Raw genomic sequence first — 15944 nt, forward strand, 5'->3', positions numbered from 1 at the left:
CGTCACACTTTAGGCATGCGCAATAACAACACGTCCCACCCCTTCCGCAGCATTTTCTCCCTTTTTAAAAAAAAACAAAACAAAAAACATTTGTTTACTCGTTTGTTTGTTTATTCAATTATTCCTTAACTGGCAATTTACTTAAAAAGAAATAAAATGAAGTATTTAGACACACAGATGGTCCTGAGTTCAGATCCCAGCATCGCCCCTGCTGGACCCTCGTGCACGCCTCTGGACACAGGTCAGTGAGTGATGGTTTCCATAAATGTAGAGAAATAAACAATCTTTAATAACAATACATTTAATCTTTTAGAATTTTATAAGGGTTTATACAGCTGTGTTCTCTTATTATATTCTCTCTACAGCTATTATTTAACAGCACTGCTAATTAAAATGATTCTTTTTAATAGACAAGAATGTTAAGATATTTTCCAGAGGTTTTCATTTCATTTGTCCTCAGGCTTCAGGTCAGACTCCTGCTGCCCGGGGTATGGTGTGAGGGTCAGAGCATCTCTGATAAACCTCTCAGGACTGTGTTCATGTCCAACACACACCTCATATTCCTGTCTTCACTTTTTATCTTCACTCATTTGCATTATTAACCCTTCACAGCTCTAGGGTTCTCTTTTTTGTTGTATCGGATCATGAAGCAGTTGACTAACACACCTCTAGAAATAAATTGAGAATAATTATCAGCGGTTCATCAGTGATATCAGCTCCATGTAAAATGTGTAAATGGAGAGGATGTGATGTGAACCAGGTTATTCTTCTCACTGCAGAAACAGAAGTATGGGGTGATGAGCGCCATGTGGACGGCAGGACTCTCCGGAACATTCTGGAGATTTTAGCTAATAAAACACACAACCTTTCCACCAAAACTCTTCCAGAAGGAGGTGAATTCTGTTCCAGGATGTTCCCTGGAGAAGCACGGCTTATTGTTTACTCGACTTCTACGCTCACCGGAAGAGAAATGCTAAAATGAGCTGAAGACTGGAGGTACTTTTATGATAAGCCAGGAGCTAGGCTGATAGCTAGTGAGGCTAATTCATCTGATAAATATAATTAATGTACATATTGTCCATTTCATAGATACACCTAGTTTTTTTTTTAATCTATCTATCTATTTATATACATTTATATATACTTTATTTATACGTACTATATACTATCTGTATAAACACTGTATATTATGTTATTGTACACACTCTACATAATGCACACATTTATAGCACAATTATAATTACACCTGTCACTTTATCTGCTGTAAATTCTACCTGCACATACTTTTTTATACACACTCTGACATGGCCTTTTTTATTTATCGATGTACATATTTACATATTTATTTGCACTTGTTCATTTGCACAATTTCTACTATTTGCACTTCTGGTAGATGCTAAACAGCATTTCCTTGCAATGTACCTGTACTCTGCAATAACAATAAAGTTGTATCTATCTATCTATAAAGACATGATAGCTATTTAAGATTGAGAGAAACACCAGTGGAGCTGCTAAGACCTATGAACAGGATTACACGCTCTATATACTGTAGAAGAGGTCATAAATTCCATAAGTCCTTAATACACTCTTTATCTGATCTGTGTGTGTGTGTGTGTGTGTGTGTGTGAGATGGTCAATATATATGATATAAGCATTCAAGTCCATATTTTATTTAACATAATTCATATTGCAGTCATTGTGAACAGCTGGGATTTCAATATACACAAGAGGATTGTAAGATTTCCGGCACCCCAACAAACTCAGACCCCCTGCACAAAAACTAGCCACACCCCCTGACCACCCCCCATCCCCCTCACCACCCTCATGGGCACCCCAGTAGCCTCTCCCCCCAACAACAGATACACATGGAGAAAAATCTAACAAAAACAAATGACCTCCCAATCTGTCAGAGCCACTCTCATCCTGTGCTCAGTCAGTCCATCTGTCCATCCGTCCGTCCATCCGTCAAGCTGTCAGGGACACGTGTGTGTGTGTGTGTGTGTGTGTGTGTGAGAATTTCTGCACTGTGTGAGTGAGCATTACTGCTCGAAACATTGGTCAGGGAGGAAAGGGGGTGTTGTCCCCCCTCCCCGTACAGGATTGTGTGTCTGTGTGTGTGTGTGAGAGAGAGTGAGAGAGAACAATAACCAAACATCACAGCAGTGTTTCACTGCCACACAATTCTCCGCGTAACAGTTACTGACTGATCACACCTTCATTCAAAATTCCCACACTTAGCCCCACCCCTCCCAAGGTAACCCCCCCCCCCAGCGGTCAGAGTGTCAGTCAGTGTCTCAGCGTGTGTAAACGATGAGCGTTGTTGTCGTCGTCGTCATTATTATTATTTGAGACACCGCTCAAAATAGGTAGCTCCAACATAGCCTCCGCGTAGCGAGCGCTGGACGTTCTGCTCGAACAGCCGCCTGTTGGACTGCAGCACCTCTGCCGCCTCCTTGTTCAGAGGATCCTCAGGGTTTGGCTCCTGCAAAGACACAACAAAATCCAATGTCCGAGGAGATTCGATACTCACAGCAGTCAGGGTACATAAAAACACCCTGTTAATGATAGCTGCTAAAGGAAAAGAATGAGGATCAACCCTGCACTACAGAATGGTACAGTCCACTTACTAAGAACAGATACTGTAGTCCGTATATAATGGAGTTAATCGTCAGCACAGGCTTCCAGTCTTCTCTGAAACACACACACAAAGTCACAGATTGTCTATTACAGTGTAGAGTTGTGTGATTTAACTCAGTAACACACACACACACACACACACACACACACAGAGGGTATGTGAACAGTACCTCAGTATGTTTAAACACACATTGCCCTCCAGGTCGATGTTGGGGTGATACACCATGGTTTCACACTTTACTTTAGGAGGGTCATGAGGGTAACCCTGTCCTACCTGTCACACACACACACACACTATTATAGAACACACATTTGCACAACATGTACAACACACAATCTTGCTGCTCACTCCAAGTAAAGTGTGACAAAGTTTCATCCTTTTTATGTCTGTGTGTGTGTGTGTGTGTGTGTGTGTGTAAGAGGAACACTTAATCATTACAATATAAAACCTCAGGTTATGACCACAGACAATTCCTCTCTCCTTATCTTTCATTACTGACCCTAGTTTAGTGTTTTTTAGTGCACTGGTCAGTATGTGTAGCATGAGGCAGTACCTGCACCCCAATCAGGCTGCACAGATAGTCCAGCATGACCAGTTTGGCACTGGGTCAGTGATGGTCTGGGGAGGAATGTCCTTAGAGGGTCACACTGACCTCCATGTGGGTTAAACCAGCCTGGGTTTAATGTCCAGCCTCATGTGCTCAGAGTGTGGAGGAGGTTCCTTTGATGCCACTCACTAGTCCACATGTTCCACAGACCTGAATCCAAGTGAGAACCTTGTGTGGAGAGCATAGAGACATGTGGAGGCCAAACACACTACAGTGGTACCTCAGTCCTCCACCACCCCTGTGTTCGGTATTCGATTTGAATTTTCAAGTCATTCTGACCTCGGTGTACGAAAATATTTTGGGTGTACGACTCGACCGTCAGGAACGCCGGTTCTTGTTTAATACAGGATTGCAACAAATATCGAATATTCATTTAAGGGGGGGGCTCCACCCCCAAAGAGAGTATAATAGTAAAAAATAAAAAAAATAAATAAAATAAAGGTTTGACTAACAGAGTAGGATGGTAAACTTATTGCAGCATTCCACTGTATAGATGTGTATAACATTTGAGTATTGAACAAGCCAAATACGAGTCTTCTTCAATATAAATGATGAAGCCCCCTAATAATGGCCTGGCGACAGCCATGCTCCACGATTTCCATGCGGCGTACCCTGGAGTAGACAACAGAGATGAAGCAGTTTACACCGGTCATCTGTTCTGAAAGCATCATCTGTGAGTGCTGGTGTTATAACACTATCTCGTGGTATAATTTCAGTAGCCATGTCTCCGAAAGGGGAAATCAGGCATCAGTGTTGCCGAGAGGAAAGATGTGAGATCGATGGCTGATCTCATGAATCTGCTGAAACAGATTCATTCGTTTTACATGATTTTCTCTGGGGAAAAATAATTCGTTTTTTTTTGCCAGACTTTTGGAACAAATTAAGGCAGAACACCGAGGTACCACTGTACTGACCTGCAGTCCGAGTTGGCGTGAGGAAGCTGAAGTCAGATCAGACTCTAATTTAGATCTTTACTGACCACATCACTGTGTCCTCAATGAACTACACACTGGACATCAATAAAGATTTCCAACTTTAACATTTTCTTCAGCAAGATCCAGTGTGTGATTTAAGTGTTCCAGTCTCACACACACACCCACCCACATACACCCACCCCCACCAACCCACCCACACAAACCCACCCACTTACAAACACAAACACACACAAAAACACACACACACACACACACAAACACACATCCACACACCCCCACCAACCCACCCACACAAACCCACCCACTTACAAACACAAACACACACAAAAACACACACACACACACACAAACACACATCCACACACCCCCACCAACCCACCCACACCAACCCACCCACTTACAAACACAAACACACACAAAAACACACACACATCCACAAACACACACAAAAACACACACAAAACACCCCCCCACACACACAAACACACACAAAAAACACCCCCCCCACACACACACAAACACATCCACACACCCCCACCAACCCACCCACACAAACCCACCCACTTACAAACACAAACACACACAAAAACACACAAACACACACAAACACAAAAACACACACACAAACACGCACAAAAACACACACACATACACACAAAAAACACCCCCCCACACACACACACACCCCCACCAACCCACCCACACAAACCCACCCACTTACAAACACAAACACACACAAAAACACACACACACACAAACACACACAAAAAACACCCCCCCACACACACACCAACACACACCCCCACACCCCCCCCAACCCCCCCACACAAACCCACCCACTTACAAACACACACACACACAAAAACACACACATACACACACAAAAAACACCCCCCACACACACACCCACCCACATAAACACACACCCACCCACACACACCACCCCACCCACTTACATACACAAACAAACACACACACACCCACATACACACAAACACACACAAAAACACCCCCACACAAACACACACCCACAAAAAAACACCTCCCCCCCCCACACACACACCCACACACACCTGTGTTTGTGTTTTTTACTTACTTTAAAGCTAAAGACAAACTTTCCTCCTTTGTAGAAGCCCTGAAGAATAAATAACACAATAAACACCACTGAATAAAGTGAGGGGTCTGTGTGAGATCGGACAGAGAGAGGTGTGTGAGATCGGACAGAGAGAGGTGTGTGAGATCGGACAGAGAGAGGTGTGTGAGATCGGACAGAGAGAGGTGTGTGAGATCGGACAGAGAGAGGTGTGTGAGATCGGACAGAGAGAGGTGTGTGAGATTGGACAGAGAGAGGTGTGTGAGATCGGACAGAGAGAGGTGTGTGAGATCGGACAGAGAGAGGTGTGTGAGATCGGACAGAGAGAGGTGTGTGAGATCGGACAGAGAGAGGTGTGTGAGATCGGACAGAGAGTGGCATGAGGGTAAGACAGATGTGTAAAACAACTGTGACACCTCGTCTGGTGAAATGATGAGTTTAAAGTTCAGTAGATCATCCTGATCTGGAAAAACAATCTCGCACGTCTTCGGGAGATTCAGCTCGTTGATGTCTGAGAGAGAGAGAGAGAGAGAGAGAGAGGGAGGGAGAGAGAGAGAGAGATAGAGAGAGAGAGAGTTGTTACTGAGTGACATGGTTACAGGTGTGAGGATATACAGATGTAAAACAGATGTGAGGATACACAGGTGTGATACAGGTGTGATACAGGGGTGAGGATATACAGGTGTGATACAGGTGTGAGGATACACAGGTGTGAGAATACACAGGTGTGATACAGGTGTGAAGATATACAGGTGTGAGGACATACAGGCGTGATACAGGTGTGAGGATATACAGGCGTGATACAGGTGTGAGGATACACAGGTGTGATACAGGTGTGAGGATATACAGGTGTGAGACAGGTGTGAGGATACACAGGTGTGAGGATATACAGATGTGATACAGGTGTGAGGATATACAGGTGTGAGACAGGTGTGAGGATATACAGGTGCGATACAGGTGTGAGGATACACAGGTGTAATACAGGTGTGATACAGGTGTGAGGATATACAGGTGTGAGAATACACAGGTGTGAGGATATACAGGTGTGAGGATATACAGGTGTGAGACAGGTGTGAGGATATACAGGTGTGAGACAGGTGTGAGGATACACAGGTGTGAGGATATACAGATGTGATACAGGTGTGAGGATATACAGGTGTGAGACAGGTGTGAGGATATACAGGTGCGATACAGGTGTGAGGATACACAGGTGTAATACAGGTGTGATACAGGTGTGAGGATATACAGGTGTGAGGATATACAGGTGTGATACAGGTGTGAGGATATACATGTGTGATACAGGTGTGAGGATATACATGTGTGATACAGGTGTGAGGATATACATGTGTGATACAACAGGATCACCACCACCACCACCACCATCATCACCAGCACCATCATCAGCACCATCATTAACATAACCATCATCACCATCAAGATTCTCTTCAAGATGGCGGCGCGGCAGTAGCACGCAGCGGGCACTCCGGAACCAAAATGGTGCTTTCTTTTTGTTTTAGCGTGAAATTTAAAGTACATGGACGCCAAAGACAGTGGTGTTCATGTATACGACCGCCAGACGATATTACAGCTCAGAAATCATGCAGTTACTAACTTGCATGATGATGTACTCTGCAAACTTCGCGAACTCAGCTTGCTGCGAAGACCAGGCCTTCAGTCCTTGGCGTCGCCTGATGCCGGTGGCCGGGAGAGAGGACATCACAAGCGGTGTTTCGAGGAAGCGGAAGCGCGGAAAACGGGCAGGTGTCCGTGCTAGGCTAACAACAAAACCTAGCCGGCCGGCACTCCCTTCCATCATTTTGTCCAACGTCTGCTCACTGGATAATAAACTGGACTACATCCGAACTACACGGCGTGAGTTCAGTCTTTGTTTTCACGGAGACATGGCTCAGCGACAGAGTTCCGGGCGCTGCCATTCAGCTAGCCGGGCTAACCGCATTTTGTGCCGACAGGAATGCAGCTCTGTGCGGTAAGACTTGCGGTGGTGGTGTGCGTGTTTACATCAACACGGAATGGTGTAAGGACTCTGTGCTTGTGTCTAATTACTGCTCATCGGTAGTGGAGTTTGTGGCTCTGCTCTTCAGGACTGTTTTGAGTGCACTGACTGGGACATGTTTAGGGAGGCTGCAACCATCGGCGACTCTACTGACTTGGAGGAGTATACGGCATCAGTGACCGGCTACATCAGGAAGTGCATCGATGACCGTCTCCAAGACCATCACCACACGCTCCAATCAGAAGCCGTGGATGACTGCGAAAGTGCGTGCTCTCCTGAAGTCGAGAGACTCTGCCTTCAGATCAGGGGACAGAGCGGCCTTAAAAACAGCAAGGGCCAAACTGTCCTGAGCGATCAGAGAAGCGAAACATGCACACGCCCAGAGAATCCACGGCCACTTCCAGAACAGCAGAGACTCCCGGCGCATGTGGCAGGGCATCCGGGTGATCACCAACTACAGGACTTCACCTGCCTGTGACAGTGACGCCTCCCTTCCAGATGCGCTGAACGACTTCTACGCTCGGTTTGAGGCACAGAACAACACAACAGCGAGGAAGACCATCCCTCCTCCTAATGACCCAGTGCTCTGTCTCACCACGGCTGACATGAAGAGAACTCTATGCAGAGTTAACCCACGGAAGTCTGCTGGACCAGACAACATTCCTGGCAGAGTGCTCAGGGATTGTGCAGAGCAGCTAGCAGATGTCTTCACTGACATCTTCAACATCTCGCTGAGCAGCTCCTTCATCCCAACGTGCCTCAAGACAACGACCATTGTCCCTGTGCCAAAGAAGTCTACGGTTTCCTGCCTCAATGACTATCGTCCCGTCGCACTCACACCAATCGTGATGAAATGCTTCGAGAGGCTTGTCATGAGGCACATCAAGTCACAGCTACCACCCTCGCTGGACCCCTTGCAGTTTGCGTATCGTCCTAACCGTTCCACGGACGACGCCATCACCACAACCCTCCATCTGGCCCTCACACACCTGGACTGTAAGGACTCCTACGTTCGAATGCTGTTCATAGATTTCAGTTCAGCATTCAACACAATCATCCCTCAGCAGCTGATTGAGAAGCTGAGTCTGCTGGGCCTGAACACCTCTCTCTGCAACTGGATCCTGGATTTCCTGACTGGGAGACCTCAGTCAGTCCGGATCAAGAACAACATCTCCAGCACCACCACACTGAGCACTGGAGCACCTCAGGGCTGTGTGCTCAGTCCACTGCTGTTCACTCTGCTGACTCACGACTGTGCAGCAATGCACAGCTCCAACCACATCGTCAAGTTTGCCGATGACACGACCGTGGTGGATCTCATCAGCAAGAACGACGAGTCAGCATACAGAGAGGAGGTGCAACATCTAACAGCCTGGTGCAGAGCCGACAACCTCTCCCTGAACATCGACAAGACTAAAGAGATGGTTGTTGACTTCAGGAGAGCACAGAGTGACCATTCTCCTCTGTTCATCGACGGATCCTCGGTGGAGATCGTCAAGAGCACCAAATTCCTTGTTGTCCATCTGGCGGAGAACTTCACCTGGTCACTCAACACCAGCTCCATCACCAAGAAAGCCCAGCAGCACCTCTACTTCCTGAGGAGGCTGAGTAAAGCCCATCTCCCTCCCCCATCCTGACTGTGTTCTACAGAGGGTACTGCACCGTCTCAGATCACAAGACCCTTCAGGGGATAGTGAGGACAGCTGAGAAGATCATGGAGTCTCTCTCCCCTCTATCACAGACATTTACACCGCACGCTGCATCCGCAAAGCTAACAGCATTGTGGCTGACCCCACACACCCCTCACACACACTCTTTCACACCCCACACACCCCTCACACACACTCTTTCACACCCCACACACCCCTCACACACACACTCTTACACACCCCACACACCCCTCACACACACACTCTTACACACCCCACACACCCCTCACACACACTCTTACACACCCCACACACCCCTCACACACACACTCTTACACACCCCACACACCCCTCACACACACTCTTACACACCCCACACACCCCTCACACACACTCTTACACACCCCACACACCCCTCACACACACTCTTACACACCCCTCACACACACTCTTACACACCCCTCACACACACTCTTACACACCCCTCACACACACTCTTACACACCCCTCACACACACTCTTACACACCCCTCACACACACTCTTACACACCCCTCACACACACTCTTCACCCTCCTGCCATCTGGAAAGAGGTACCGCAGCATTCGGGCCTCACAACCAGACTGTTTCCTCAAGCCATCAGGCTCCTCAACACCCAGGACTGAACTGTTCTACACTCTCACACACACACACACACACACACACTCTCACTCAGGACTGAACTGTATATTAACTCTCTGTCTCTCTCACACACAGATACACACACTCTCTCTTGACTGTGTGGACACACACACACACACACACACAATTTATATTGTTCATTACTTACTGCACTACCTCTACCTGTCATCTGCTGCTATAGTTATATTTATGTTTATTTCTATTTGCACTACCTCAACCGCTGCTGTGTATTTTTGCACAATATTTTTTTTACATCATTTTATCTTATTTTATTTCACTTACATTCCAGTACACATGTTCTTTTCTTTCTTTTCAGCGCTAAGTGTCCTGTGTTCATTTGTGTTGTCTTTATTGTATTTATTGTCTTTTTTGCACTGTCTTGTCTATGCTCTGTTTGCACCTAGCTGCACACTGTGCACTTTACGTGGCTAAGACACACTTCTGTCCTAGCTCTGTGGTGTTGTTTGTTGATTTGTGTTGAACTTGTTGTTGTATGTTTCTGTAGCACCAGGTCCTGGAGAAACGTTGTTTCATTTCACTATGTACTGCGTCAGATATATGTGGTTGAAATAACAATAAAGCTTCTTGAATCTTGAACCATCACTATCATCAGCACCATCATTAACATCACCATCATCATCACCACCATCACTATCATCAGCATCATCATTAACATCATCACCACCACCATCATCATCATCATCACCATCACCACCACCACCATCATCACTATCACCACCACCATCACCACCATCACTTTCATCAGCACCATCATCATCAGCACCATCACGTTCATCAGCACCATCATCATCATCAGCACCATCACGTTCATCAGCACCATCATCATCATCAGCACCATCATCATCACCATCACTTTCATCAGCACCACCACTATCAGCATCATCATTAACATCACCATCATCACCACCATCATCATCATCACCACCATCATCACCACCATCACTATCAGCACCATCATCACCACCATCACTATCATCAGCACCATCATTATCACCATCATCATCATCACCACCATCATCACTATCACCATCATCAGCACCATCACTATCACCACCACCACCATCAGCACCATCACTATCACCACCACCACCATCACCATCATTAACATCACCATCATCACCACCACCATCATCACTATCAGCACCATCATTAACATCACCACCACCACCATCACCATCAATATCACCACCATCACCATCATTAACATCACCACCACCACCATCACCACCATCACTATCACCACCATCATTAACATCACCATCATCATCAATATCACCACCACCACCACCATCACTATCACCATCATCATCATCACCACCATCATTAACATCACCATCATCATCATCATCATCATCACCATCATCACCACCATCATTAACATCACCATCATCATCATCATCATCACCATCATCACCACCATCATTAACATCACCATCATCATCATCATCATCACCATCACCACCACCATCATTAACATCATCATCATCACCATCAACATCACCATCAACATCACCATCAACATCATCATCATCACTATCACCACCATCACAAACCTGTGTTAAATCTAATATGTGGACCAGTTGACCAGCTGTAGAGACAACAAGAACATCAAAGCAACACCTCAAGAAATTTATCATTTGGTTGTAGCTGGAGAAGGATCCTCAACAAACATCCACACAACATCCTGAACGTTCAGGAGTGATCCTGAATCCCACAGAAGATCTGTGGACCAAGTGAGAGCCGTGTGAGAAGCCCTCAGACCTGGGAGAGGTCAACAAATCCATCATTCCAGACAACACCACCAACAAGCATGTGAGCTTCTGACCTCCTGAAAGCTGGAAGACCTCCTGCACAGCTTACCTACTCAATTTAAAAAGAGACACTAACTGGAGATGAACAGCAACGGGACATGTGGAGCTGTGTGTGTGTTTGATGCTACTGCTGTGCTCACATTACAAGCTACAAAAACCCCAAACACACAGTGATTCACTTCAGTGTCAATCGATTCAGAGTCATTTTCTCATTGGACTCACCCGAGTGTGTGTTCACCTGAATACAGAACCCAAGAAGGAGAACACACCAGGGTTTCACTCAAACACAATTAACACACTCTCTCATACACACACACCGGTCTGATACACACCGACTGTTCACACACCTCTCTCACACACACCGCTCTGATACACACTGACTGTTCTCACACACACACACCGCTCTGATACACACTGACTGTTCTCACACACACACACACCGCTCTGATACACACCGACTGTTCACACACCTCTCACACACACCACTCTGATACACACTGACTGTTCTCACACACACACCGCTCTGATACACACCGACTGTTCACACACACACACCACTCTGATACACACCGACTGTTCTCTCACACACACACCGCTCTGATACACACCGACTGTTCTCTCACACACACACCGCTCTGATACACACCAACTGTTCACACACCTCTCTGATACACACCGACTGTTCACACACCTCTCTCACACACACACACCGCTCTGATACACACCGACTGTTCACACACCTCTCTCACACACACACACACCGCTCTGATACACACCGACTGTTCACACACCTCTCACACACACACACCGCTCTGATACACACCGACTGTTCTCACACACACACACACACACACACACCGCTCTGATACACACCGACTGTTCACACACCTCTCACACACACACACCGCTCTGATACACACCGACTGTTCTCACACACACACACACACACACACCGCTCTGATACACACCGACTGTTCTCACACACACACACACACACCGCTCTGATACACACCGACTGTTCTCACACACACACACACCGCTCTGATACACACCGACTGTTCACACACCTCTCACACACACACACCGCTCTGATACACACCGACTGTTCACACACCTCTCACACACACACACACACCGACTGTTCACACACCTCTCTCACACACACACACACCGACTGTTCACACACCTCTCTCACACACACACACACACACCGCTCTGATACACACCGAACGTTCTCACACACACACAGCTCTGATACACACCGACTGTTCACACACCTCTCACACACACACACACACCGACTGTTCACACACCTCTCTCACACACACACACACACCGCTCTGATACACACCGAACGTTCTCACACACACACAGCTCTGATACACACCGACTGTTCACACACCTCTCACACACACACACACACCGACTGTTCACACACCTCTCACACACACACACACACCGCTCTGATACACACCGACTGTTCACACACCTCTCACACACACACACACACCGCTCTGATACACACCGACTGTTCACACACACCGCTCTGATACACACCGACTGTTCACACACCTCTCACACACACACACACACACACACACCGACTGTTCACACACCTCTCACACACACACACACACCGCTCTGATACACACCGACTGTTCACACACCTCTCACACACACACACACACACACCGCTCTGATACACACCGACTGTTCTCACACACACACACACCGCTCTGATACACACCGACTGTTCTCACACACACACACACACACCGCTCTGATACACACCGACTGTTCTCACACACACACACACCGCTCTGATACACACCGACTGTTCTCACACACACACACACACACCGCTCTGATACACACTGACTGTTCTCACACACACACACACACACCGCTCTGATACACACCGACTGTTCTCACACACACACACACCGCTCTGATACACACCGACTGTTCACACACCTCTCTCACACACACACACACCGCTCTGATACACACCGACTGTTCTCACACACACACACACCGCTCTGATACACACCGACTGTTCTCACACACACACACACACACCGCTCTGATACACACTGACTGTTCTCACACACACCGCTCTGATACACACTGACTGTTCTCACACACACACACACCGCTCTGATACACACCGACTGTTCACACACCTCTCTCACACACACACACACCGCTCTGATACACACCGACTGTTCACACACACACACACACCGCTCTGATACACACTGACTGTTCACAGACCTCTCACACACACACACACCACTGATACACACCGACTGTTCTCACACACACACACCACTGATACACACCGACTGTTCACACACCTCTCACACACACACACACCGCTCTGATACACACTGACTGTTCACAGACCTCTCACACACACACACACCACTGATACACACCGACTGTTCACACACCTCTCACACACACACACACACACACCGCTCTGATACACACCGACTGTTCTCACACCTCTCTCACACACACACACCACTGATACACATCGACTGTTCTCACACACACACACACACACACACACCGCTCTGATACACACCGACTGTTCACACACCTCTCTCACACACACACACCGCTCTGATACACACCGACTGTTCACACACCTCTCTCACACACACACACCACTCTGATACACACCGACTGTTCACACACCTCTCTCACACACACACACCACTGATACACACCGACTGTTCACACACCTCTCACACACACACACACACACACCGCTCTGATACACACCGACTGTTCTCACACCTCTCTCACACACACACACCACTGATACACATCGACTGTTCTCACACACACACACACACACACCGCTCTGATACACACCGACTGTTCACACACCTCTCTCACACACACACACCGCTCTGATACACACCGACTGTTCACACACCTCTCTCACACACACACACCACTCTGATACACACCGACTGTTCACACACCTCTCTCACACACACACCGCTCTGATACACACCAACTGTTCACACACACACACACACCACTCTGATACACACCGACTGTTCTCACACACACACACACCGCTCTGATACACACCGACTGTTCTCACACACACACACCGCTCTGATACACACCGACTGTTCACACACACACACACACACACACACACACCGCTCTGATACACACCGACTGTTCACACACACACACCGCTCTGATACACACCGACTGTTCACACACACACACCGCTCTGATACACACCAACTGTTCACACACACACACACACACACCGCTCTGATACACACCAACTGTTCACACACACACACACACACACCGCTCTGATACACACCGACTGTTCACACACCCCTCTCACACACACACACACCGCTCTGATACACACCGACTGTTCACACACACACACAGCTCTGATACACACCGACTGTTCTCACACACACCGCTCTGATACACACCAACTGTTCACAGACCTCTCACACACACACACACACACCGCTCTGATACACACCGACTGTTCTCACACACACACACACACCGCTCTGATACACACCGACTGTTCACACACCTCTCACACACACACCGCTCTGATACACACCGACTGTTCACACACCTCTCACACACACACCGCTCTGATACACACCGACTGTTCACACACACACACACCGCTCTGATACACACCGACTGTTCACACACACACACACCGCTCTGATACACACCGACTGTTCTCACACACACACACACCGCTCTGATACACACCGACTGTTCTCACACACACACACACCGCTCTGATACACACCGACTGTTCTCACACACACACACACCGCTCTGATACACACCGACTGTTCACACACACACACCGCTCTGATACACACCAACTGTTCACACACACACACACACACCACTCTGATACACACCGACTGTTCACACACACACACACACACACACCGCTCTGATACACACCGACTGTTCACACACACACACACACACCACTCTGATACACACCGACTGTTCACACACACACACACACACACCGCTCTGATACACACCGACTGTTCACACACACACACACACACCGCTCTGATACACACCGACTGTTCACACACACACACCGCTCTGATACACACCGACTGTTCACACACACACACCGCTCTGATACACACCGACTGTTCACACACACACACCGCTCTGATACACACCAACTGTTCACACACACACACACACACACACCACTCTGATACACACCGACTGTTCACACACACACACACACACACCGCTCTGATACACACCGACTGTTCACACACACACACACACACCACTCTGATACACACCGACTGTTCACACACACACACACACACACCGCTCTGATACACACCGACTGTTCACACACACACACCGCTCTGATACACACCAACTGTTCACAGACCTCTCACACACACACACCGCTCTGATACACACCGACTGTTCTCACACAC

At 47.6% G+C, this 15944-nt stretch overlaps 1 protein-coding gene and 1 long non-coding RNA gene across 2 annotated transcripts in view; one reads left to right on the forward strand and one right to left on the reverse strand.

The window, feature by feature from the left end:
• The first annotated feature begins 30 nt into the window (after positions 1 to 30).
• LOC131345003 (uncharacterized) lies at positions 31 to 12144 on the forward strand. Its single transcript, XR_009203429.1, has 3 exons — positions 31 to 241; positions 780 to 996; positions 11285 to 12144. It is a non-coding gene; the product is annotated as an uncharacterized LOC131345003 (long non-coding RNA).
• The window catches only part of ube2m (ubiquitin conjugating enzyme E2 M), a 15351-nt gene continuing 1246 nt past the window's right edge, over positions 1840 to 15944 (reverse strand). The window contains exons 2-6 of the mRNA XM_058377617.1: positions 5690 to 5784; positions 5277 to 5315; positions 2808 to 2911; positions 2628 to 2691; positions 1840 to 2482 (exon numbers count right to left, since the gene is read on the reverse strand). Of these exons, the coding sequence (XP_058233600.1) occupies positions 2342 to 2482; positions 2628 to 2691; positions 2808 to 2911; positions 5277 to 5315; positions 5690 to 5784 (443 nt within the window). The 3' untranslated portion in view covers positions 1840 to 2341. The remainder of the gene's footprint in view (positions 2483 to 2627; positions 2692 to 2807; positions 2912 to 5276; positions 5316 to 5689; positions 5785 to 15944) is intronic.

This window comes from Hemibagrus wyckioides, linkage group LG24 (assembly GCF_019097595.1).
Source record: "Hemibagrus wyckioides isolate EC202008001 linkage group LG24, SWU_Hwy_1.0, whole genome shotgun sequence".
NCBI classification, from domain to species: Eukaryota; Metazoa; Chordata; class Actinopteri; order Siluriformes; family Bagridae; genus Hemibagrus; species Hemibagrus wyckioides.